Here is a 23,821-nt window from a genome sequence, read left to right as displayed (position 1 = left end):
CAGAAAGAATTAACCTTCACTACACTGTTAACTGATGTCAGCTAATGCTGGGTTGACCAAGGTAAAAAAAAAATATATTGTAAGCAGTAAAGAATAATTCACGTTATTAAATCTATAGTGTTTTGTTATTTTCTTGAGACAGAATCTCACTTAGTCGCTCCCGGTAGAGTGCTGTAGCGTCACAGCTCAAAGCAACCTCAAACTCCTGGGCTCCGGCGATCCTTCTGCCTGTAGCTGGGACTACAGGCGCCCGCCACAACGCCCGGCTAGCTTTTCTATTTTTGGTAGAGAAGGGGTCTCGCTCTTGCTCAGGGTGGTCTACAACTCCCCAACCCCCCAAGCAATCCACCCGCCTCGTTCTCCCGGAGTGCAAGGATTACAGGTATGAGTCACCGCGCCCGGCCTCTGGCGTCCTTTTTAACCGGGTGAGACTGATGAATCCAGCAACTGGGTTGCGTCGCTGTTGGTTACGCCTCTCGGGTGTCCCCAGTCCCGGGAAAACACGCGACGGAGAGCGTTCACCCAGCCACAGGCACTGCGTGGTCCGCAAGGCAGGCCTTCGGGGAGGCGTACGGACAAGAGGCAGGAGCCAGAGAAGGGAGGGAGGGCCTCGAGTCTTCCGACCGGGCGGCGCTCGGAGGAGATGCCCGGCCACAGCCTAGCGCGGCTCACAGCCCACGTCTGTTTCAAATGCACTCACCCACGCCTTTCCTCCGCTAGCAAGATGTTTATGCAAGTCAGTTCGCGGTAGCGACGCTTGTCAGAGAGAAAACCCGCGCGGGCGCGGAGGGGAGCGGCGGAGCTGGAGCCTGCAGAGCGCCGCGAGCAGCCGCGCTCCAGCCGGCGACGGAGCAAACAGGCGCTGTGCGGGGAAAAAGAGAAGCGGCAGGATGACAGTCCCCAGAGCAGGCGCCTTCGAAGGCCGGAGCGTTTAGTAAGGGCACAGTCTTCACGTTTGTACCCCGTAACCTGTCGCACCGCCCCCTGCACCGCCCCCCGCCCGCTCCGGAGCGTGTCCCGCGAGGCCACCCGCAGCCCCAGGGCGCATGCGTGCTGCTCGGCCCTGCTGGATTCGCAGGCGGAGTGAATCAAAGGTCGAGCTGAGCGATGCGCAGTCTTAAGTGCCGATTCCAGAGAACCAGCCCCCAACCGTCGGCTCCCCCAAGCCGGCTCCGAGGCTTTGCGAGACGCGGGAAGCAGCTCTGCCGGACTCAGAAACGCGAGTATATTTCGGGGTACGTCGGTGCGGGACGCGCGTGCCCAGCCTGAGGACGGCCGGAGCCCGGGGGTGCGACTTCGGGGAGGGACTGGAGACTCGGGGAATGCGGGGTTCGAGCCGATGGGCGGGGACAGGGCATCCTGTGGGAGAGGGGAGCAGGCCAGGGAGAGGCCGCTTGGAAGTGTAGAGGAGGGACAGATGAGGCCGCGGGACGGAAGAGGTGCTGGGGCAGGTGCAGCTTCGGGGAGCGAAGGAGGCTGTCCTAGGTAGATGCAGCCCAGACCAGCTGCAGCTTCGGCGTGAGAAACGGGGTCCCCAAGGCAAGTGCAGTCCCAAGAGGAGCGGAGCTCAGAGAAAGATACTCAGAAAATGGGTGCAAATGCACCTTTCAGGCAAGGAAAGGAACGCGCAGGGAAGAGATGAGGCTCTGAGGCTCAGGTAAATTGGGGTCACCGGGATGTAAGAGCTGCCCAAAGTCAGAGTAGTTTGTGGCTGCACTGCTCAGCTGGTGACTGGGGAGGGATGGAGAGAAGTGGGGACATTCGATGACAGTGGCCTCAGTCCCAGGAGGTGCTCAGCAGGTGCTTGTGGATTGAGTTCTGAAAGAAGTGAGATTCCCAGCACCCGGTCTCTTTCCCCAAACGTCTGTACATAAACCTCTGTGGTGAAACGTGCAGTTTAACTTGCCCATGCAGCTGCTTGGTGAGTGCTGCCTCTGACTTTCTTGGCATGCTGTGGTTTAGGATTATTTTAGTAGACTTTAGTAGAGTATTTTAGTACATTATTTTATATAGCCTTCAGGGTTGCCACCTCTTTATTGATGATGATTTTCACTTCTTCTTTAGGGCATCCTCCTGAGCTACCTTTTCCACAAGATGTTGGGATTTTTGAAGCATCCTGTCGTGGTGACCACTGACATCAACCTGACGGTTGTGCTTCTCACCGGGGTGGGGTTGCTGAGCCGACTGTGGCAGCTGTCCTACCCTCGGGCTGTGGTGTAAGCTAAACAACTCCATCCTGAGGGTGAATCTACAATTGTAGTTTGTGACACAAGGTGCTTGATTGTACAGTATAAATAGGGACGTGAAATTCTGGGCTTCTTGGTGATGGATGTTTCAGGCAGAGAGCTGAGAGACCGGTTTGTCCCCTGGACACCCCCTACAGAGTACACCTTTTAGGTCTTGACTTTTAGGTCCTATATCAGGTAAAACTTGGCCTATTAAAGAATTACAGTAGAGGGAAATCTGATTATCAGCCTTAGGAAACCATTTTAAAATCTGGAAGGCAGGGTGGCACCTGTGGCTGGGGCGCCGGCCCCGTATACCGAGGGTAGCCGGTTCAAACCCAGCCTCGGCCGAACTGCAACAACCAAAAAAATAGCCGGGCGTCGTGGCGGGCGCCTGTAGTCCCAGCTGCTAGGGAGGCTGAGGCAGGAGAATCGCGGAAGCCCAAGAGCTGTGAGTTGCTGTGACGTCCTGTGACGTCATGGCACTCTACCGGGCGGTAAAGTGAGACTCTGTCTCTACAAAAAAACAAAAAAATAAAAACATAAAATCTGGAAGGCAGAGGATTGATGAATTTGAAAGCGAGCCTTTGTTATTTAGAGCACTCAGAGCATGTTTTTTGTCATAATGGGAAATGCTTGCTGTTACTTTTGAAGCACTGTTTATTACCTAATTAATATATGTGTTTAAGTTTTTATTTATTTATTTATTTAAGACAAAGTTTCACTATGTCGCCCTTGGTAGAGTACTGTGGCATCACAGCTCACAGCAACCTCCAGCTCTTAGGCTCAAGTGATTCTCTTGCCTCAGCCTCCCAAATAGCTGGGACTACATGCACCCGCCATAACGTCTGGCTAGGCTACTTTTTTGTTGCAGTTGCCATTGTTGTTTAGCAGGCCTGGGTGGGGTTCAAACCTGCCAGCCCCAGTGTATGTAACTGGTGCCCTAACTGTTGAGCTACAGGCGCTGAGCCCATTTAAGTTTTTATTATGGAAAACATCAAACGTATACAAAAGTAGAGAGAATAGTATCATGACCCCCAACACCAATATATTTATTACCCAGCTTCAGCAATTATCAGTTCATAGCCAACCCACTCCCTACAATGAATTACTTTGAAACAATGCTAGACATATTTCATTCATAAATAATTCATTCATAATAATTCATTAAAAAAAATAAGGATTCTTTTTTTTTGAGACAGAGTCTCACTTTGTTGTCCCCAGTAGAGTGCTGTAGCATCATAGCTCACAGCAACCTCAAAGTCTAGAGCTCCAGCAATTCTCTTGCTCAGCCTCCTGAGTACCTGGGATTATAGGCGCCCAAGACAATGCCGGGCTATTTTTAGAGACGGGGTCTTGCTCTGGCTCAGGCTATTCTTGAATTCCTGCCTTGGCCTCCCAGAGTGCTGGGATTATAGGTGCGAGCTACCGAGTGGGACCATCCTCACACCTTTGATTTATAGTTACAATTTCTGGATTGGGCATGGTGGTTCACACCTGTAATCCTAATGTGTGGGATGCCAGCATGGTAGCATGGTAGCCCTGTTTCAAAGGCTAGGAGTTAGAGACCATCCTGGGCAACGTAGTAAGATTCCATCTGTACAAAAAGTAAAAAATTAGCCCAGTGTGATGGCAACCGCTTATAGTGCCAGCTACTCAGGAGGCTGGGGCAGGGAGATTGCTTGAACCCAGGAGTTAGAAGCTATAGTGAGCTGTGATTGCACCCCTTGCACTCTAGCCTGGACAACTGAGTTGAGACCTCATTTCAAAATATAGATTGGTAATCAAGTATTATGTTTTTTCTTTTCAGTTTTGATGAGGTATATTATGGGCAATACATCTCTTTTTACATGAAACGAGTCTTCTTTTTGGATGACAGTGGACCACCGTTTGGCCATATGCTGCTGGCACTGGGAGGTAGGACTCAGTGAAGGAAGCAGCCATTGTTTTCAGGACTCAAACACATTTACAACTTTTCAGCGAATAATAAGAAACCATGTCTTATTATTATTTATTTGTTTCCTTATTGCTTGCCATAGAACTCCAGGAATATTTGCCAAATTGGATGGTTACTGATAAATGTTCTGTTTTAGGTTATTTAGGAGGATTTGATGGTAACTTCTTGTGGAACAGAATTGGAGCAGGTAAAAAGATGATTTTTATTTCCCTTATTAATGTGCACGTCAGAATGCAGAGAGTGTGGATTTCATAGGGATTCTGAGTCCAAAATATAATAAATTATTTGGGTACAATTGATAGACTTTTGAAAAGTCTGGTAAAAATCTCAGTGTTTAGTAATTATTTTATTACTAGTTTTCGGTACATGTATCATGTAGCATCTGATCGTAGTTATCTTTTATACCATAAATTTTGTACATTTCCACCATATTTTTTGTTTTTGTTGTTGTTTGTTTATTTGAGACAGTCTCACTATGTCACCCCTCCATAGAGCGCTGTGGCATCACAGCTCACTGCAACCTCAAATTCTTGGGCTTAAGAGATTCTCTTGCCTCGGACTAAAGGCACCAGCCACAACGTCTGGCAATTTTTTTTGGTTGCAGTTGTCATTGTTGTTTAGCTGGCCCAGGCCGGGTTTGAACCCGCTAGCCTTGGTGCATGTGGCTGGTGCCGTAATCACGGTGCTACGGGTGCCAAGCCTTCCACAATGTTTTTGAAAATAAGTAGAGTGAATTGATAATTACGTGAAACAATAATTTCAGAATTCGTGGTCCTCTTTCCCATCTTTTTTTTTTTTTTTTAGGTAGTCTCATTTTGTTGCCCTGGATAGGGTGCCGTAGTGTCACAACTCACAGTAACCTCAAACTCTTGTGCCTTAGCGATCCCCTTGCCTCAGCCTTCCAAGTAGCTGGGACTCCAGGTGCCCACCACAATGCCCAGCTATTTTTAGAGTCGATGTATAGGTCTAACTCAAGCTGATCTTGAACTCATGAGCTCAGGCAATCCACCCACCTTGGCCTCCCAGAGTGCTAGGATTACAGACATGAGCCACCATGCCCAGCTCCTCTTTCCCATCTTGGTGGGAACTGGCTCCATGACAGTGGAAAGCTGATTTCAAAACCTTTGCCCACGGCTTGCACACTGACTGGCTGATGCCCCATTTTGCGAACTTTTTTTTTTGAGACAGAGTCTCACTATTTTGCCCTCGGTAGAGTGCCGTGGCTTCACAGCTCACAGCAACCTCAAACTTTTTTTTTTTTGTAGAGACAGAGTCTCACTTTACTGCCCTTGGTAGAGTGCTGTGGCGTCACACGGCTCACAGCAACGTCCAACTCTTGGGCTTACGTGATTCTCTTGCCTCAGCCTCCCGAGCAGCTGGGACTACAGGCACCCGCCACAACGCGCGGCTATTTTTTTGTTGCAGCTTGGCCGGGGCTAGGTTTGAACTCGCCACCATCGGTATATGGGGCCGGCGCCCTACTCACTGAGCCACAGGCGCTGCCCAACAACCTCAAACTCTTGGGCTTTAAGCGATTCTCTTTTTTTTTTTTTTGTAGAGACAGAGTCTCACTGTACCGCCCTCCGGTAGAGTGCCGTGGCGTCACACGGCTCACAGCAACCTCCAACTCTCGGGCTTACGCGATTCTCTTGCCTCAGCCTCCCGAGTAGCTGGGACCACAGGCGTTAAGCGATTCTCTTGCCAGCCTCAGTACATGTGGCCAGCGCCATAACCACTTTGCTACGGGCGCCGAGCCCCTTTTTGCAAACTTTTAGCATCTGTGAACATGCTACTCTGAAAACACACCTGCAGTTTTTTTTTGTTTGTTTTTTTTTTTTACAATCACCTCAAGAGAAAAAAAAAAATCACCTCAAGAGATTTATTAAAAACATCTGACAAAATTAAACAATTTTCATGAACACCTGCAGTTTTGAAGATGTGTGTGCAGTACTCTCAGCTCTGATGTCTGGTTGCTTTTCCAGAGTATAGTAGCAACGTGCCTGTGTGGTCCCTGCGCCTGCTGCCAGCACTCGCAGGGGCCTTGTCAGTCCCCATGGCCTACCAGATAGTGTCAGAGCTCCACTTCTCGCATTGTGCTGCCATGGGAGCTGCTCTGTTGATGCTCATTGGTAAGACCTTGGCCCCTGCCTCCCTTGGTATCATGCGGGGAAGATCCCAGCCTTTGTTACATTTCAGTGTGAGGCCCAGGAGAGGCCACAGGTTTGGTGGGCACGTGCAGGGTCAAGTGCCTCGTGTTCATCCACATTTGACTCTGCACGTCATCGGCTCCCAGGCTGAGCCCTTGACTATGGGATTGCTGAACAGTGTGATCAGATGCTCATTAGTGGTGGAGGTGGGGGTGTGGGGGGCTGCACAGATGGGTGCTACAAGGTACACGTGCACCCGGATACCTCCATCTCCAACCTGGCTTACGTCTCATGGTAACATCCCCTTGTTCTACCACTTCCCAGGCCTCAGCCCACTGAGGTGGTCTACAACTTAGTAGATATTCTTCAGAAAAGATCTTTCAGCTCAGGTTTATGAACAGATGAAATGAAATGAATAGTTAGGCCAGAAAATAAAAAGAGATACTAACAAATGACAACTCTGCGAGGCCTAGTGTCTACCCCATGCTTTGATGGCAGCCCCACTGAGTAGGTGTCACTTCTGCAGGTAAGAAAAGCATAGACTCAGCAGAGTTACGTGATTTGCTCAGTTCTTACAGTTAGATGTCCGTAGCTGTGAGACCTAAGAAGCGTTTGTCTTCTGGAACGGGTCCCCATTTTAGAACTTTCCACTTTCACATTCTGTGACAGTTTGGAATGTCACCGTTTGTCCTGGTTTCTGGGGAGTGTTCTCTGTCTTCAGGCCTTTGCCCTTGCTCTCTAAAACTGGCATCCATTTCATCTTTGTAACAGAGAATGCTCTGATCACCCAGTCAAGGCTGATGCTTTTGGAATCAGTGTTAATATTTTTTAATCTATTGGCCGTGTTGTCCTACCTGAAGTTCTCCAACTCCCAAAAACACAGGTATGGAAAATGGGATGTATCTTTCCTAGTTAATGAGGAAAAAGATCCAGGTGGTTTGTTGACTTGCAATGGTCTGATAACTTTTTATTTTGAGGAGTTGCCTGTTAAATATCTTTTGATCATCTAATAGTTTGGGGGTTGGCCCTGGGCTCATTTTTCTTTAACTTAAAACTAGCAGCAAAAATTTTCTGGACAAAAGAAAAATTCTTCCAGGGCTGATACTTTAGGAGATCGGGGTGGGTTTTTTTTTAATTATACTTGGTGATCAGTACAGCTGCCAACCTAGGAAGATTTCTCTAAAAAATGTGCAACTTCCGTGGCCTTTTGGAAGCTTCATGTGAACTATTCCTTCTTCCATCCGCTCTGTTTTCCTGTTTTTATTCCAGCCCTTTCTCTCTGAGCTGGTGGTTTTGGCTGACACTGACTGGGGTTGCTTGTTCCTGTGCAGTGGGGTGAGTTTGGTCACTGGTCTGAGGTGCTGTCCTCTTCCACTTTGCGTTTCATGGTATCATTCTAACTTTATTCTGATTCTGTCTCATCAGCATCAAATACATGGGTGTGTTCACGTACTTACTGGTGCTCAGTGTTGCAGCCGTCCATGCCTGGCACCTGATTGGAGACCGGACCTTGTCCACTGTAGGTTCTGCATTAGGGTAGCATGTGGGGTTAGCAGGGGAGGATGCCCCCAGCTTCTGCGTGAAGGTCAGGGTTTCTGTCACACTCTTCCTGAGCCTGCTGTGCCTGGAAGTGAACACACCTTTCCACATGGCAAGAAGTGACTTTTCCTCGGATCTCTGGCAGGTCTGCGTGTTTTGCCACTTGCTGGCCAGGGCAGTGGCTTTGGTGGCCATCCCAGCCATCCTGTATGTGCTGTTCTTCTATGTCCACCTGCTTTTGCTCTACCGCTCGGGGCCCCATGACCAGATCATGTCCAGTGCCTTCCAGGCTAGCTTAGAGGTAAGAAATGGGATGCTGCAGCCACCTGAGAAAGATAGTGATGGTAAACTCAGACTTTCCTTATATAAACATCACCAAACGAGCATTAGAGGGAAAACCTAATCCAGGAGGGAGGAATCCATGCCAGCATTTCTAAACAAATTCCAACTCTGGTGGAAATAAGCGAAGGAGTCAGCTTTCTTAGACTGTCCGTCTGATAGTGCTTCAGAACATTTTAAAATCAAGTCCTACAAATCCTGGGCAGACATAATAGACTATACCAGTGGAGGGGGTCAGGACTGCAGACCCTGATACCATTGGGCCTGCTCTTTTCTTTTTTTTAAGAGATGCGGTCACAGCTGGCCACTGTAGTTCAATGGGTTAGCACGCCAGTCCTGCACACCATGAGCCCCGAGTTTGAGCTTGCCTGGGCCTGATAAACAAAAATACAGAGAGAGAGATGTGGAGTGCAGTGGTGTAATCACAGTTCACTGCAGCCTTTAACTCCTGGTCTCAAGTAATCTTCCCGCCTCAGCTTCCTGAATTGTTAGGATTACAGGTATGAGCCACCATGCCCAGCTTGGACACATTTCTTATCTCTCCAAGTCCTAGTTTCCTCATCTCTTAATGAGAGACAGAACAATGGCCTTTATCTCATAGACTGTAAGAACTAACAAGGGTGCACATAGACTAACTGAGCGCCTGGCCCAGAGGCACCATTCTGTCAGAAGTGGCTCTAATTACAATTATACAGTGTAATATGACACGGTTAGATGGTAGTTACAATTAATTATATAATAAGAATTGCCACTACTCCAAGTATCACCCAGAAGTGGCCATCAAGAAGGCTCTGCAGGGCGGCGCCTGTGGCTCAGTGAGTAGGGCGCCGGCCCCATATGCTGAGGGTGGCGGGTTCAAACCCAGCCCCGGCCAAACTGCAACAACGAAATAGCCGGGCGTTGTAGCGGGCGCCTGTAGTCCCAGCTGCTCGGGAGGCTGAGGCAAGAGAATCGCGTAAGCCCAAGAGTTAGAGGTTGCTGTGAGCCATGTGACGCCACGGCACTCTACCGGAGGGCGGTACAGTGAGACTCTGTCTCTACAAAAAAAAAAGAAGGCTCTGCTTTCTCTCACACTCACCATCTATCTTTCTGCTTTCTTCTTAGGGAGGACTAGCGCGGATCACGCAAGGCCAGCCGCTGGAGGTGGCCTTCGGGTCGCAGGTCACTCTGAGGAGCGTCTTAGGCAAGCCCTTGCCCTGCTGGCTTCATTCCCACCAGAACACCTACCCCATGATGTAAGGAAAGTGACTGTTTGAATTTGAAGTTTTTTTCCTAATTTTGTTTATCTTAGCAACTTGAATTTTCTATGAGGAAGGTTATAAGACAGAAGGAAATTAGCTCTCAGGTGCTGACTGCCACTGAGCTCTGTGAGTGCGCGCAGCTCTGCGGCCTGCTGCTGCAGTGCAGCCTGCCTGGCGTCTGCTGGCCCCTGTCTGGTTTAGGCCCTTGGTGTGTTGCTTCTTCATTATCTCTGGAACACCTTGCTGGGCAGTGTTTGTTTAAATCTGCTCCCTTGGGGGAAAGGCCTGTGGGCCTGACCCTGGCCCACTTCCAGATACATTTCTTTGTTGACTTCTTCACACAGATATGAGAATGGCCGAGGCAGCTCCCACCAGCAGCAGGTGACCTGTTACCCCTTCAAAGATGTCAACAACTGGTGGATTGTAAAGGATCCTGGGAGGTGAGTATGGGTCCTGGGACTCCAGAGCTCATTTCTTGGTCTGGCCAGACGAGACCCTGGGTCTCAATCTGGGGCCCTCTCCTCTGTCTGCACACCTCCCTTTCCAGGCTCTCCAGGGGAGAGGAGAGCCCTCTCCTACCACATCTCTCCCCTCCCTACAAAAACAAGAATCCCTCCCGCTTCTCTCAAAAATGGTGTCATCTTATTCTAAAAGAGGTCAGTCCTGTGGGGTTAGCCCCCATGGGAACTTTCCAGAGTCGGGTCTCTGTCAAAGTCAAGTCTGTCCCCCCAACAGTTTCGGTCCTCACCTGCCCTCCTGGCTCAGCACTGGGGCCCCTCAGCATAATTATGTCAGGTCCCTCTTGGCCCACACCGCTTCCTGACCTGATGCCCCTGCCTGAAACAGCCCCTGCACCCACTGGCCACCTGCTCACTCCATGACCACAACATGCATCTCTAGAGCAGGGCAAGTGCGTCTGTCTGCCAGTCCTTCTGTGAACATGTGGAGGGCAGCTTCTGGGGGTGTCCTGACCCTGCCCTCTCAGTGCCACCCCTTCATCCTCTGTCAGGACTTCAGCCTCCTCTGGCCTTCGAACTTCTGCTGAGTGGTGCCTGATTGGTCACTGGCACGGCGTCTGCTGCACTCACTGTAGGATGTGAAGCCAGTGGGCACCATCAGCTTATTCTGTACACACTCAGCACCCTCCCGGTGTCCATGGTGTTCCAGGCTCTTCGTGGTTTCACAGAAGGGACAGTGAACTAAAGTCTGGTTGAAGGAGGATTTCTTGACACATGGGCATGTTTATCACTTTGGTGTTTGTAGACAAGTACAGAGTCCCTGATGAGGCAAACAGAATCACATTCAGAAAGGAACCATAGGTTTCAGAGGAGTTAAATCGAGCGCAGCTGCAGGCTGTGGTGGACGGGGCTTGTCCGCATGGTCTGGAGCGTGTGGCCTCCTAGTGTAGTAGCCGTCATTCTGTGGGTGCTGGGCTTGGTGCCACCTGACAGCGCTGTTTCTCCTCAGGCACCAGCTGGTTGTGAGCAGCCCTCCCAGACCCGTGCGGCACGGAGACTTGGTGCAACTTGTCCACGGCATGACCACCCGCTTCCTCAACACGTGAGCACCCCACTTCTTGCAGCTGCATGCTCTGTGGTCCTGCTCAGGCTGCAAGCTCAACCGGAGGCAAGGCCTTGGGTCTTGCTCACCTGGGGCACAGCTTTTAGATTTGGGGAGGGACCTTGGGGTTGGTAGCTGAGGGGAGGGGGCTAACAGGAGCACCACCTGGTGAGGGTCAGCCAGCACCCGATACAGTCCACAAAAGCCCTCAGTGCCCTGCAAAGCCAGTCTGACAGACTGGGGGAGCACAGAGAGGGAGGTGTGGGCTCTCGTGCAAAGTGTTTGGAGTCCAAAACGTGAGTTCAGGAAGGACTTAAGTGTGGGCATAACAGAGCCGTGGCAGCCTCCTGTGGGTTCTCTTCTGTGGCTCAATGTCCTGGCAGTGCCAGGTGGTTGCTCGTGCCCCAGCTAGCCTCTCCCTCCAGGTTGCTTCCCAGCCGCCTCTGCTCGTGGCCCTGCCTTGCGGTCTCTCACAGCGAGTCCCAGACCACCTGTCCTCCTGCACCAGCTGCTTGGGTGTCCCCCTCAACGCTCATGGGCTATACCTGAAGGCCTGTACTGCCCCCGTAGCTCCAAGCTCACAGAGCCCGCCTGGCTGCTCCTCCCTGGGAGGGCCCTGTGGCTCAGGGGTCTCCCTTGAGTCTTCTTCTCCCATCCTGTGTTTATTCTACCAGGAAATCAGTGTCTGGACCCTCAGAACTGACCCACACAGGACCCGTGTCCTGTCCTTCTGCCTCCACCTCGATCCCCACAGCCCACTCAGTGGGTTCTTTGCTGAGAGCCCTCGGTGGCCCCTTCATGCTCAGTTTCTCCCTCCCGAGGCTCCTGGCAACCCTGGCACACTTCACCCCGTCACCCCAGCCTCACCCTAGCCCCAGATGACCAGCGCAGCCCCTTGGGCCTCACACTTGCTCCCTCTGCTGGGATGTGTGTGTGGACTTGGCTCCCCTGGGGCTACTCTCTCACTTACTGTGTTCAGTGTCAGCCAAAGTGTCACCTCATCTAGAGCATTGGCTGGACACTGTCCCCCAGCCTGTTCTTCATAGCCCTCCCAGAGCCTGGTGCGCTTCTGTCTGCCAGCACACTTGGCTGTTTTCCAAAGTGCTGTAGGGGCTTCATCTTTTCCTTCCCAGCCAGTGGCAGCTCCTAGGTGGTGCCAGATACAGAGCTTAGAAAAAGATAACACAGAGTAAAGTAATGGAGAGGAGACGGGTGTTTCTGAGTGTGGAGGTTCATATCACAGAGGGCAGTCTTGTCTTTCCACTGAGCTGCTTGGTCCCTGGACAGCACCTCTGAGTCTACAGTCCAGGCAGTGCCGCCCCAGGGGTCCTTCCTCCGAGGCTGGCTTTGCTTGTCTGGCAGGTGGATGGTGCCACCCCCATGTTACTTTTCAGACCAACATGGTACAGGTCCTCAGCAGTGTGTACTTATTCCCTGGAAGTGTGATGACTACAGTTCCTTCTGCCTATTCAGTGTTTTCCTTATGGCCAGGCCCTCAGCAGGAGCACCTGCAGATGGTGGTGACTGATGGGGCCAGAGCATCCATCCGCTTAGGCTGAGCTGGCTTTGTTTCTGAAAAGTGGCTTTTTCTTTCTGAAAGTTTTGTCTGTGTTGGTTTCCCAGTCATGATGTGGCCGCCCCTCTGACCCCCCACTCCCAGGAGGTCTCCTGCTACATCGACTACAACGTTTCCATGCCATCCCAGAACCTCTGGAGACTGGTGAGTGACACTGGACCTGCCAAACATGGCTGTCAGTGATGCTGCTTTCCAACACAGAACATTTCAGCCACTGTTTAGAGTTGTTCTCATGCAGACAACTCTAAACAGTGTATGTAAGTTTATCCCAGCAGTTTGAGAACCCAAGGTGGAGGGAACACTTGAGCCCAGGAGTTTGAAACTAACCAGCCTTTGGAACACAGCAAGACCCTGTCTGTACATAAAACAAAAAAAATTAGCCAGGGGTGACAGGTGCTTGTAGTCCCAGCTACTTGGGAGGCTGAGGGTGGAGGATCACTTGGGCCCAGGAGTTTGAGGCTGAGCTTTGATCACACCACTGCACTCTAGCCAGGGGGACAGAGTGATATTTTGTCTCCCTTAGAAAGAAAAAAAAAAAAAGTCAAATGTTTTCACAGAAACAGACATTCCCTCCTCTGTGAAACTTGGGAATCTGAGTGGTTTTATGCATCAGGCATGAGTTTACTCAAAGATCTTAGGAGCTTTGTGTTAGCTCCATGTTGGGCTTGGTGGTCACAGGCCCTGCCGGGTGCAGGTTTTCCCATCCTGTGCAGCCTAAAGACCAGGCCCCAGACACATGAGGACAAGAGCTCCAGCCACCCTGTGGCTCAGGACAAGCGCCCAAGGTCAGCCCTTGCCTGGATGTTAAAAGGTTCCCTCTTCTCAGGATTTCCTTAGGGAGTGGCTTGGCCATCAGTGTGGGGGATATTCCAAGATAGCTGGGTCCTTGGTCACCTTTCCTCCAAGTGGCTAGGGGAACATGCTTCCCTTACAGAGCTGGGGCTCCTGGGAAAAGTTGCTTAAAGAAAATGTTCCATGACTGCACCATTTTACTGTGTGTGCATCTAAGGACATGACTGTGGCAGTCCCAGTGGGCTGTTCCCATGTGAAGGTCAGGCTCTCCTTCTAGCATCTGAATGGCTGCAGCTGCTCTCTCTTACACCCACCTTTGTTGGTCCTGAGAGTATGAGCAGTGTCGGCCCACCTGCCACCCTTGCAGCAAGGCCAGCTGTGTGCTGACTTCCCACTTCTGTGCAGAGTCAGCGTAGTGGCCCTGTGCTTTCTGTCTCTCTGTCTTCCGGGGTCCTGCCTTGATGTGAGCTCTGTGCACCATCCACTGTCCTGGGGAGCTCTCCCTGAGGGAAGTGCTGCAGAATCTTGCCTGCTTTGTGTCTGGTTTCCCTTTCTGATGTCTCCATGCTGATCCCTCTTCTCATCCACCACTTCCTCCTCCGTCCCTTCTGATGGCACCTCCAGTACCAGGTGCCTACATTTGAAGTAACTAAAGTCCACTGAACAAGGCGGGGGGAGCATGAATCAGGAGTTGGTGCCCTGCTGTTGTTCTGCTCCTAGGGATGTAATGGCAAGGGAATGGCACGAAAAGTAAACTCTTAACACTCAGTTACTTGCAAAGAAATAACTGATGAGGCTTGGAGAGGCAAGCAGCTTCACAGGCCAAGCTGTAGCAAGAAAGTGCTGCCCCGAACAAAAACCTCAAAGGTCTTTTATTGAACCAGGAAAACTCCATAAGCCAACAGAACATACAAAGTTAATTATAAATAGAAAGAAACAAAGAAGTTTTACATCAGTGAATTGAGGAAACAATGGAAAAAAAGGAGATTCTCATAAGATTATAAAGTAAAAAAGAAACAGTTACAATGCCTGGGTCACAAAGGTCACTAAAGATGACCTTTAGTTTTCCTATTCTATGCTGTATCTTAACCTTAAGCAGTTTCAACCTTTGAGCCTTTTACAGCACAGGACTCACAGATCTATATCTAAACTGCTGAACACTCCTGACCTCCTGGTGGTATCTGGCAGGTACTGTGTTCAGTGTGGGGGGTGTGTGGCTGAAGAATCCAGCTGTTGCCAGCAGACCCTCGGGGACATCAGCCTGCACTGGACCTGGCAGACCCTCAGGGATATCAGCCCACACTGAACTTCACTTACCCTTGGGGTGTCTGCTCGTACTGAACCCCGCTGACCCTCGGGAATGTCAGCCCACACTGGACTTGGCAGACCCTCAGGGATGTCAGCCCACACTGGACCCTGCAAACCCTTGGGGGGGTTTGACTTTTCTCTGCCCCTCTCCCCGCACTGGACCCAGCAGACCCTCGGGGATGTCAGCCCACACTAGACCCAGCAGACTCTTGGGGACGTCAGCCCACACTGAACTCCACTGACCCTCAGGGATGTCAGCCCACACTGGACCCAGCAGACCCTTGGGGATGTCAGCCTACACTGGACCCAGCAGACCCTCAGGGACGTCAGCCCACACTGGACCCAGCAGACCCTCGGGGATGTCAGCCCGCACTGGACCCAGCAGACCCGTGGGGACGTCAGCCCACACTGGACCCAGCAGACCTGTGGGGACGTCAGCCCACACCGAACTCCACTGACCCTCGGGGATGTCAGCCCTCACTGAACTCTGCTGACCCTTGGGGACATCAGCCCACACTGGATCTGGCAGACCCTCAAGGATGTCAGCGTTCACTGGACCCAGCAGACCCTTGAGGACATCAGCCCGTATTCAACTCCACTAACCCTCGGGGATGTCAGCCTGCACTGAACTCTAACCCACAGCACCGGGCTGGGTCCCTGCTCCTGTGCAGCTTCTTGGGCTTTCTGGTTCTTGTCAATAAAATGGGCAAAACAGTAGCCACATGATCTCCCAGGGCTATCACAGAGCCCAGCACCATAGCACGTGACAGTGCAGAGTGCTCTCTACGACCCAGTGTGAGGAATCTCCTTGATGGTGGGTCCGTAGGGACAGTGTCTCACCTTCGTCTGAGCCACTTGGGGTCCTGCCATATTAGGACTTAGAAAAGTTCACTTCTTGGTCAGTGTCCTAAGCCCTCTCAGAGAATAGGCATTGCAGAAAGGCACGGAGAACAACGGCCTTTTTATGTCACTGTTAGGAAACTGCTGTTATGTGGCCCCTAGGCCCTGCAAGGTGATGTGGGTGTCGGGAGGAATGCCCAGGGCCAGCCCCTCGCAGCTCCCCTGCTTGTGGCCTTGTCCCCTTGTCTTCAGCCTGAAGTTAAATGTCATTGTTTGGTGACCAGTCTTTATTTTTACATTTAAGGAAATTTGAAAAGGAATGAAATAATTGACAGTGTTTGTTTTTGCAGGAAATTATAAACAGAGAGTCGGACACAGACGTCTGGAAGAATATCTTGTCAGAGGTCCGCTTGGTGCACGTGAATACTTCGGCTATCCTCAAGGTAAGGGTGGCTCTCGGCCTGGGTGAGCTCTTACGCCACACCAGCTCTTCTAGGTGGAGCCCTGGACTAACGTCATGGCCATGTATATTTTACACTGAACAGGGAGGATCTGTAATTTCTCAAGACCATGAATCCTAACGTCCCCCAGGGGACATCTGCTGACAGTGTGCCTAGGGTAGGGGTTCACCTTCCAGCAGGATCCAGAGCCACCACCAGGCTTTCCCATTGTTCCCTTCTCTCCCACATTTCCCCAGCTGAGTGGGGCTCACCTCCCTGACTGGGGGTTCCGACAGCTGGAGATCGTTGGGGAGAAGCTGCCCCGGGGCTCCCATGGGAGCACGGCGTGGACAGTGGAGGAGCACCGCTATGGCAAAAGTGAGTGTGGCCACCAGCCCCGCTTCAGAAGGCTCACTTCCAGTCACTGAGTATTTTGATAAGACTCCATCTAGGTAGGGCTGAGCAGGCTATCAGTGCTCAATGACAGGGCAAGTCCCTTCCTGCGTTTACCTGCGGCCGTAACTTCCTCTAACACATGGCTGGAAGGTGACCATCGATCCCAGTGGAGCCTCACGAGGGCCAAATAGCCTAATTTGACCGTGGAGGGTGCTGGTGGGTATGGGCAAGGCTGCACGGAACGACTCAGGCTGATGCAGTGTGCATGTCCACATGCTGATCCCTGTTGGCAAAGCAGGGATCAGCTTCCTGTAAGCTGCAGCTTCTGCTTTAAGCACCCTGACTTTTCTCTGCCCCTGTCTCTGCTGTACCGTGTGTCCTGTCAGGCCAGGAGCAGAAGGAGAGGGAGCTGGAGCTGCACTCTCCCACGCAGGTCGACATCACCAAGAACCTCAGCTTCATGGCCAGATTCTCAGAGCTGCAGGTGAGGCACAGCCACGGGGATCTCTGCTGTGCTTGCTGGGACTGACCCCTGACTGGCAACAGCGGGGTCTGTGGAGTTCTCCTGGAGTCAGGCTTTGGAGCCGAAAGCCCAGGCTCACCCCTCTCTCCAGCATAAGTGTCTGTGTGCTACTGTCAGCCCCTTCCTTGTGGCCCTGCAGCTGGGAAAAGTCAGAGATGGGGTTCTGCGTCAGTGGGACACTGCAGCGTGTCCGTGGTGTTTTCAGGCCCCCGGGTCAGGTGGAAATGGGCCACATAAAACATAGTGGTTGGGGAGAAGTCAGAATCAGAAACTCGGAGAGCCCTGCATCTGAATGTGACCTTAGAGAGCGTTGAGCCCACTTAGTGACTAGAACCTAGGGGTGGGGCAAACCCCCAAGGCCACAACTGGGGCTAGAAATCAGGTTCTCATCATACTGCTTCTGTTGTGTGATCCATGTGAACTTGAGGTTGGATAGTTCATGAGTGTGGGCAGCATTCCGACCCCTGTAACGATACCCACGTGCAGCTGGAGGCATGTGACTGTCCTCAAATCTCAGTGATATCTGCTCTGTCGCAGTGGAGGATGCTGACGCTGAGAAGTGACAACTCAGAGCACAAGTACAGCTCCTCCCCCCTGGACTGGGTCACGCTGGACACCAACATCGCCTACTGGCTGCACCCCAGGACCAGTGTGAGTGAGCGATTATAACAGCACTTGTGATTTATTTCCCAGGAAGAGCAGCTATTGCACTCTGTAAAGTCATAGGTTTCTCCAACAAAGGCCTATGGCTTGTCCCTAAGTGCTGTGGCAGTGTGGACCCAGTACTCCAGTCAGATGACTAGCACGTTGTCAAAGGAAACCCAAGCTTCCTTGCTTTTTTTTTTTTTTTTTTTCCCGTAGAGACAGAGTCTCACTTTACCACCCTCGGTAGAGTGCCATGACGTCACACGACTAGCAGCAACCTCCAGCTCTTGGACTTATGCAATTTTCTTGCCTCAGCCTCCTGAGCAGCTGGGACTACAGGCGCCCGCCACAACGCCCGGCTATTTTTTTGTTGTTGTTGCAGTTTGGCCAGGGTCAGGTTTGAACCCACTACCCTCGGTATATGGGGCCGATGCCCTACTCACTGAGCCACAGGCGCCACCCTTCATTGCTTTTGTGAGAGCACATTGTTCCCATTTTTCTGCAAAAAGTGGTTTTTATTCCTGATTTTTTAGAGAGTCTTAGAGTGTTGCTTAGGCTGGTCTTGAACTCCTGGGCTCAAGCTGTCCTCCCACCCCAGCCTCCCTCCCAAAGTGCTGGGATTACAGGTGTGAGCCACAGTGCCCAGCTAAAAGCAATTTTTTTTTTTTTTTTTTTGAGACAGAGTCTCACTATGTCACCCTCAAGAGTGCAATGGCAGCACAGTTCACAGCAACCTCCAACTCTTAGGCTGAAGCTATTCTCTTGCCTCAGCCTCCCAAGTAGCTGGGACTATAGGCACCCGCCACAACACCTAGCTATTTTTTTTTTTTTTCTTTGTAGAGACAGAGTTTCACTTTATGGCCCTTGGCGCCTGCCACAACGCCCGGCTATTTTTTGGTTGCAGTTCAGCCGGGGTCAGGTTTGAACCCGCCACCCTCGGTATATGGGGCCCGCGCCTTACTGACTGAGCCACAGGCGCCACCCAACACCTAGCTATTTTTTGGTTGCAGTTGTCATTATTGTTTGGCAGGCCTGGGCTGGGTTTGAACTTATCAGCCCTGGTGTATGTGGCTGGCCCTAGCCAATGAGCTACAGGCACCGAGCCAAAAGCAATTTTTAAAAATATTCCCGTTTTATTTTCTGCATAGCCCCTAGTGGCCAAACCTATCAATACGTGTGTGTGTCTCTTCACACAATGGAATAGTAAGACTCTGTCTAAAAAAAAAAAAAATGCCAGGCGCAGTGGCTCACGCCTGTAATCCCAGCACTGTGGGAGGCTGAGGAGGGAGAATCGTTTGAGCTCAGGAGTTTGAGACTTGCCTGAACGAGAGTGAGACCCCGACTCATGAAAAAAGTGGAAAAACCCAGCCGGGTGCCGCAGTGAGCGCCTATAATCCCAGCAGTTTCTGGAGGCTGAGGCAGCGGGATGCCCACAGCCCAAGTCTGAGGTTGCGATGAGCTACAATGCCACTACACACTGCTCAGGGGCATAGGGTGCGACTCTGTCTCAACATAAAAAAAAACAACAAAAAAAAATTGTCATTAGGCAAGTTCTAGAAGTGCTTGCCTTTCTCCTTCTCACTCAGAAGTGGGTAGAGCAAGCCCGAGCTCCCTGTGCAGACTGCTGTCCACTGTGATGACTGCACGACAGTGAGTCTTATCTCCTCTCAGTTTTCGGTCTCCGTGTACAGATGAAGGGTGTCAGCACTTTCCTGTGAAGGTCTGATAGGTCTGATTAGCAGTAGACATGCCCACAGCTGTGTCCCCATTAGCAGTAAGGTGTGGGGTCCTGGGACGTGCCTGGCATTTTTTTATTTTTCGAGACAGTCTCACTTTGTCACCCTGGGGTAGAGCACCATGGCCTCATAGCTCACAGCAACCTCAAACTCTTGGGACTCAAGCAATCCTCTTGCCTCAGATTTTCTGTTTTTACTAGAGACAGGATTTCACTTTTGCTCAGGCTGGTCTCAAACTCATGAGCTTAGGCAATCCACCTGCCTCAGCCTCCCAGAGTGTCAGGCGTGAGCCTGGGACGTGCCTGGCATTTTTTTTTTTTTTAAGCATGACAGAATTCACCTTTTATTGAACACCTTACAAAAAAGATTTAGTTGGGCGGCGCCTGTGGCTCAGCCGGTAGGGTGCCGGCCCCATATGCCGAGGGTCGCGGGTTCAAACCCAGCCCCGGCCAAACTGCAACAAAAAAATAGCCGGGCGTTGTGGTGGGCACCTATAGTCCCAGCTACTCGGGAGGCTGAGTCAAGAGAATCGCCTAAGCCCAAGGATTTGGAGGTTGCTGTGAGCCGTGTGACGCCACGGCACTCTACCGAGGGCGATAAGGTGAGACTCTGTCTCTACAAAAAAAAAAAAAAAAAAAAAGATTTAGTCAAAAAGACCAAAGCCCATGTCATCATCAGATTCCTGAGATTCTTCTTTCTTTTTTTTTTTTGGCCGGGGCTGGGTTTGAACCCGCCACCTCTGGCATATGGGACTGGCGCCCTACTCCTTGAGCCACAGGCGCCGCCCCAGATTCTTCTTTCTTTGCTTCCACTTTCTTCTCCTCAGCTGGGGCAGCAGCAGTGGAGGGGGCAGGACCTCCTGCTGGTGCAGCACCAGCTGCTGGAGCAGGTCCACCAGCCCCTACATTGCAGATGAGGCTCCCAATGTTGACATTGGCCAGGGCCTTTGCAAACAAGCCAGGCCAAAAAGGTTCAACATTTACACCAGCTGCTTTAATGAGGGCATTTATCTTATCCTCCGTGACGGTCACCTCATCGTCATGATGAGGGCTGAGTAAATGCAGGCGAGCTCTGAGATGGAGGCCATGGCGCGAGCGAGTACTGAGAGAGCGCTGCCGGGCACGGTGCTAGTCGCCGGATGAAGTGAGGGCCTCACCCCAACGCGGCCTTAGCTTCCTCAGAAGAACCGAGCACCTTGAAAGCAGCTGAGGAAACGTGCCTGGCATTTTTTAAGTGCTGTTCCAAAGTAGAGTGTGCATCTGAATCTCTGTAGTGTGGTTCTCCCCCTCCCTGAGCAGAGGACAGGTGGCTAATGGCACCTGCCGTGCATTTTCAGGCTCAGATCCACCTGCTCGGAAACATAGTGATCTGGGTTTCGGGCAGCCTTGCCATGGCTGTCTATATCCTGCTCTTCTTGTGGTACCTGCTCCGACGGCGAAGAAACGTGTATGACCTGCCTGAGGGTGAGTGTATCTCACACAATGTCACCTTTACTTTTTCTCATGCTAATTGTGGTTCCTTATGCTTCTGTGATAGCCATTCTCACCAGAAACCTATGCCAAAAGGGTTCCTCTGTTTCTATATTGGGGAAACTTCAATTTTTGTTGTTGTTAGAGTATCACTTTGTCACCCTGGATAGGGTGCAGTGGTGTCACAGCTCACAGCAACCTCAAACCCTTGGGCTTAAGTGATCCCCTTGCCTGAGCTTTCCAAGTAGCTGGGACTAAAGGCGCCTGCCACAACACCCAGCTATTTTTAGAGACAAAGTCTTGTTCTGGCTCAGGCTGGTCTTGAACTCTGGGCAGTCCACCTACCTTGGCCTCCCAGAGTGTTAGAATTAATTACAGGTGTGAGCCACTGCACCCGGCCAACTTCAACATTTTTGTCTCACCAGAGACTTGAAATATCTCAGTTAAGATCCCCGTGGGTTAGAAGCTCCTCTAACGCCATGTGGTGTGTCGGCAGGTAGGGCTCTCCAGCCTTACCCCTGCTGCCTGTCTGCATCGGAAAAGGCTGGATGAAACCGGGCAGCCAGGTCTGCATTCTGGGAGGCTGCAGTGGGGGTGGGGGGGTCATTGAGTTTAGGAGTTTGAGACCAGCCTGAGCAAAAGCAAGACCCTATCTCTACTAAAAACAGAAAAATTAGGCTGGGCACAGTAGCTCACACCTATAATCCTAGCACTCTGGGAGGCTGAGACAGGTGGATTGCTTGAGCTCATGCGTTCGAGACCAGCCTGACCCCATCTCTACTAAAAATAGAAAAACTGAGGCAAGAGGATCACTTGAGCCCAAGAGTTTGAGGTTGCTGTGAGCTATGACTCCACGGCAATCTACCCAGGGTGACAGCTTGAGGCTGTGTCTCAAAAATAATAATAAATTAATTAATTAAAGAAATTAAATAAAAATTCAAAAATTGGCTAGCATGGTGGTACATACCAGTTACTTAGGAGGCTGAGGCAGCAGGATTTCTTGAGCCCAGGAGTTTGAGTGAGCTACAGTGGGGTATGAGACCCTATCTCAGAAAAGTATTACCCAGTGCAGACCAGGTTTGCTGAGGATCCATTTTCTTTTCTGTCTCTTCCTGCTTTGCTGGGCTAGTAGTCAAATATGGCCCCTCCCTGGGTCATAAGCCCCGGTCTCAGACTCAACTTGGAATTCCCAGATGAGTCCAGACTGGCCCAGGTGGGACTGCCCCTGCCAGCAGGGTATCCCAAAACTGGCAGATTAGGCTGCTGTTTCATAGAGGAAAGCGATTATTAGGGACTGGGAGGAGGCTGCCAAAACATCGTTCATTCTTCCTCCAGGGCCAGTGGGAGGGGTTGGAGGTAGAGTAAGAAAAATAATTTCAAGATGAAAAAATGTGCATATGGGGCGGCGCCTGTGGCTCAGTCGGTAAGGCGCCGGCCCCATATACCGAGGGTGGCGGGTTCAAACCCATCCCCGGCCAAACTGCAACCAAAAAATAGCTGGGCGTTGTGGCGGGCGCCTGTAGTCCCAGCTACTTGGGAGGCTGAGGCAAGAGAATCGCTTAAGCCCAGGAGTTGGAGGTTGCTGTGAGCTGTGTGAGGCCACGGCACTCTACCGAGGGCCATAAAGTGAGACTCTGTCTCTACAAAAAAAAAAGAAAAAATGTGCATATGGGGCCAGCTGGAGCCCATTGGATAGCGCCGTCTGAGAGGTACCCTCTCTCGCTTCCACAGACGCCTGGCAGCACTGGGTGCTGGCTGGGGCCCTGTGTGTCGGGGGCTGGGCAGTGAACTACCTGCCCTTTTTCCTCATGGAGAAGACACTCTTCCTCTACCACTATCTGCCTGCACTCACCTTCCAGATCCTCCTGCTCCCTGTGGTCCTGCAGCACGCCAGCGACTACCTGTGCAGGTGAGGGGCTGCGCAGACTGCTGCTGGCCCAGGTGGCCAGGACCCCTCAACCTCACACAGGCACCAGGCAGGGTCCGGGAGTCACAAATACAGATTTTAGCATAGTGCAGAGTAGACCAAATCACCAGAGATAGGACAAGGCACTGCAGGAATTCAGAGATGGAAGGGGCTGAGTGCACAGAAAGAGGGGACAGACACAGGTGGCCAGGAGTGAGGGCCAGTGAGCCTCGGGGTATCTCCACAGCAGCAGCAGGCTGATGGCTGGATCATGGTGCACATGGAAGGGAGAACCTGAGAAAACTGTGAAAGTGGATCATATCCCAGAGGCTGGAGCAAGGCCATGAGGTGGCGACACTAGGCTTGCAGGCCCCATTCTCTGGCACCCACGTTGATGTCCCAGAAGCTGTGGCAATTCTAGAAGTCCTGGGAGGAGGGTCACTTTTGGTACAACCAGGCAAATGATCTCGGGTGGAAGGAAAATAGAAAGGACAGAGCAGGTCTAGAAACCTGCAGGTGGAATCCACCTGCCTTGGTCAGTGACCATGTGGACGGCAGATGCCAGAAGGGTACCAGGCAGGAGACTGCAAGGAGCTGGCTGTCCTCACCACTCAGCGCTGCCACCCACAGGTCCCAGCTCCAGAGGAGTGTTCTCAGCACCCTGGTCGTGGCCTGGTGCTCCTCTGTGTGTCACGTGTCCAATGTGCTGCGCCCCCTGACCTACGGTGACAGGGAGCTCTCCCCAGATCAACTCAGGGCCCTTCGCTGGAAAGATAGCTGGGACATCTTGATCCGAAAATACTAGAACTCGTGGAGAATGTCTGCACTGGGTCAGGACACGGTTGCAGGCCTCTTGTCACCATGTTCAACAAGCAGAGAGGCTCCACCACTGAGGACTGGCCTTGCCCACAGCCACAGGTTGGTGTTTGGCCTGATGGCCCCGACCCTCCCTTATGAACACCCCTGGGCCTAAGCAGGGCCGTAGCCCTGCCTCCAGCATCACCGGGAGAACCCTCAGATAAGCTGTCTGAATGAGCCTTTGATGAGGCTCCCATGGATTCCCTGTTTCACTCTCCTCACTGCCGCTGTGCTCTACACGTCCTTTCTGTGAGTCTGCTGAGTCACATATGAGTGGCATGGTTTGTGTCATCTGAACATTCCCTTGTCCCAAATTTCTATGTC

The 23,821-nt window shown here is 51.6% G+C and overlaps 1 protein-coding gene and 1 pseudogene across 4 annotated transcripts; one reads left to right on the top strand and one right to left on the bottom strand.

Annotated features, from left to right (window-relative positions):
- Positions 1–44: 44 nt before the first annotated feature.
- On the top strand, positions 45–23,655 carry POMT1 (protein O-mannosyltransferase 1). 3 transcript variants are annotated; one of them, XM_053559462.1, is made up of 20 exons: positions 45–1,235; positions 2,065–2,216; positions 4,036–4,142; positions 4,319–4,369; positions 6,165–6,311; positions 7,101–7,212; positions 7,599–7,664; positions 7,755–7,848; positions 8,014–8,169; positions 9,312–9,442; positions 9,793–9,888; positions 10,916–11,008; positions 12,632–12,728; positions 15,875–15,967; positions 16,222–16,342; positions 16,747–16,844; positions 17,421–17,534; positions 20,601–20,727; positions 22,465–22,642; positions 23,270–23,655. In XM_053559462.1, the coding sequence occupies exons 2-20, from the start codon at positions 2,095–2,097 to the stop codon at positions 23,442–23,444; spliced, it is 2,178 nt and encodes a 725-aa protein (XP_053415437.1). In that variant the 5' UTR covers positions 45–1,235; positions 2,065–2,094; the 3' UTR covers positions 23,445–23,655. The 3 variants fall into 3 exon arrangements, with proteins under 3 accessions (XP_053415437.1, XP_053415448.1, XP_053415442.1); XM_053559473.1 differs by lacking the exon at positions 45–1,235 and having other exon boundaries at positions 2,116–2,242; XM_053559467.1 differs by lacking the exon at positions 45–1,235 and having other exon boundaries at positions 2,140–2,273.
- LOC128561761 (60S acidic ribosomal protein P1-like) lies at positions 19,939–20,459 on the bottom strand (annotated as a pseudogene). The gene has a single exon (XR_008373332.1). The product of XR_008373332.1 is annotated as a 60S acidic ribosomal protein P1-like (transcript).
- Positions 23,656–23,821: the final 166 nt, after the last annotated feature.

Source organism: Nycticebus coucang, chromosome 2, assembly GCF_027406575.1.
Source record: "Nycticebus coucang isolate mNycCou1 chromosome 2, mNycCou1.pri, whole genome shotgun sequence".
Taxonomy (NCBI): domain Eukaryota; kingdom Metazoa; phylum Chordata; class Mammalia; order Primates; family Lorisidae; genus Nycticebus; species Nycticebus coucang.
This window is presented reverse-complemented; position numbering and strand designations above follow the sequence as displayed.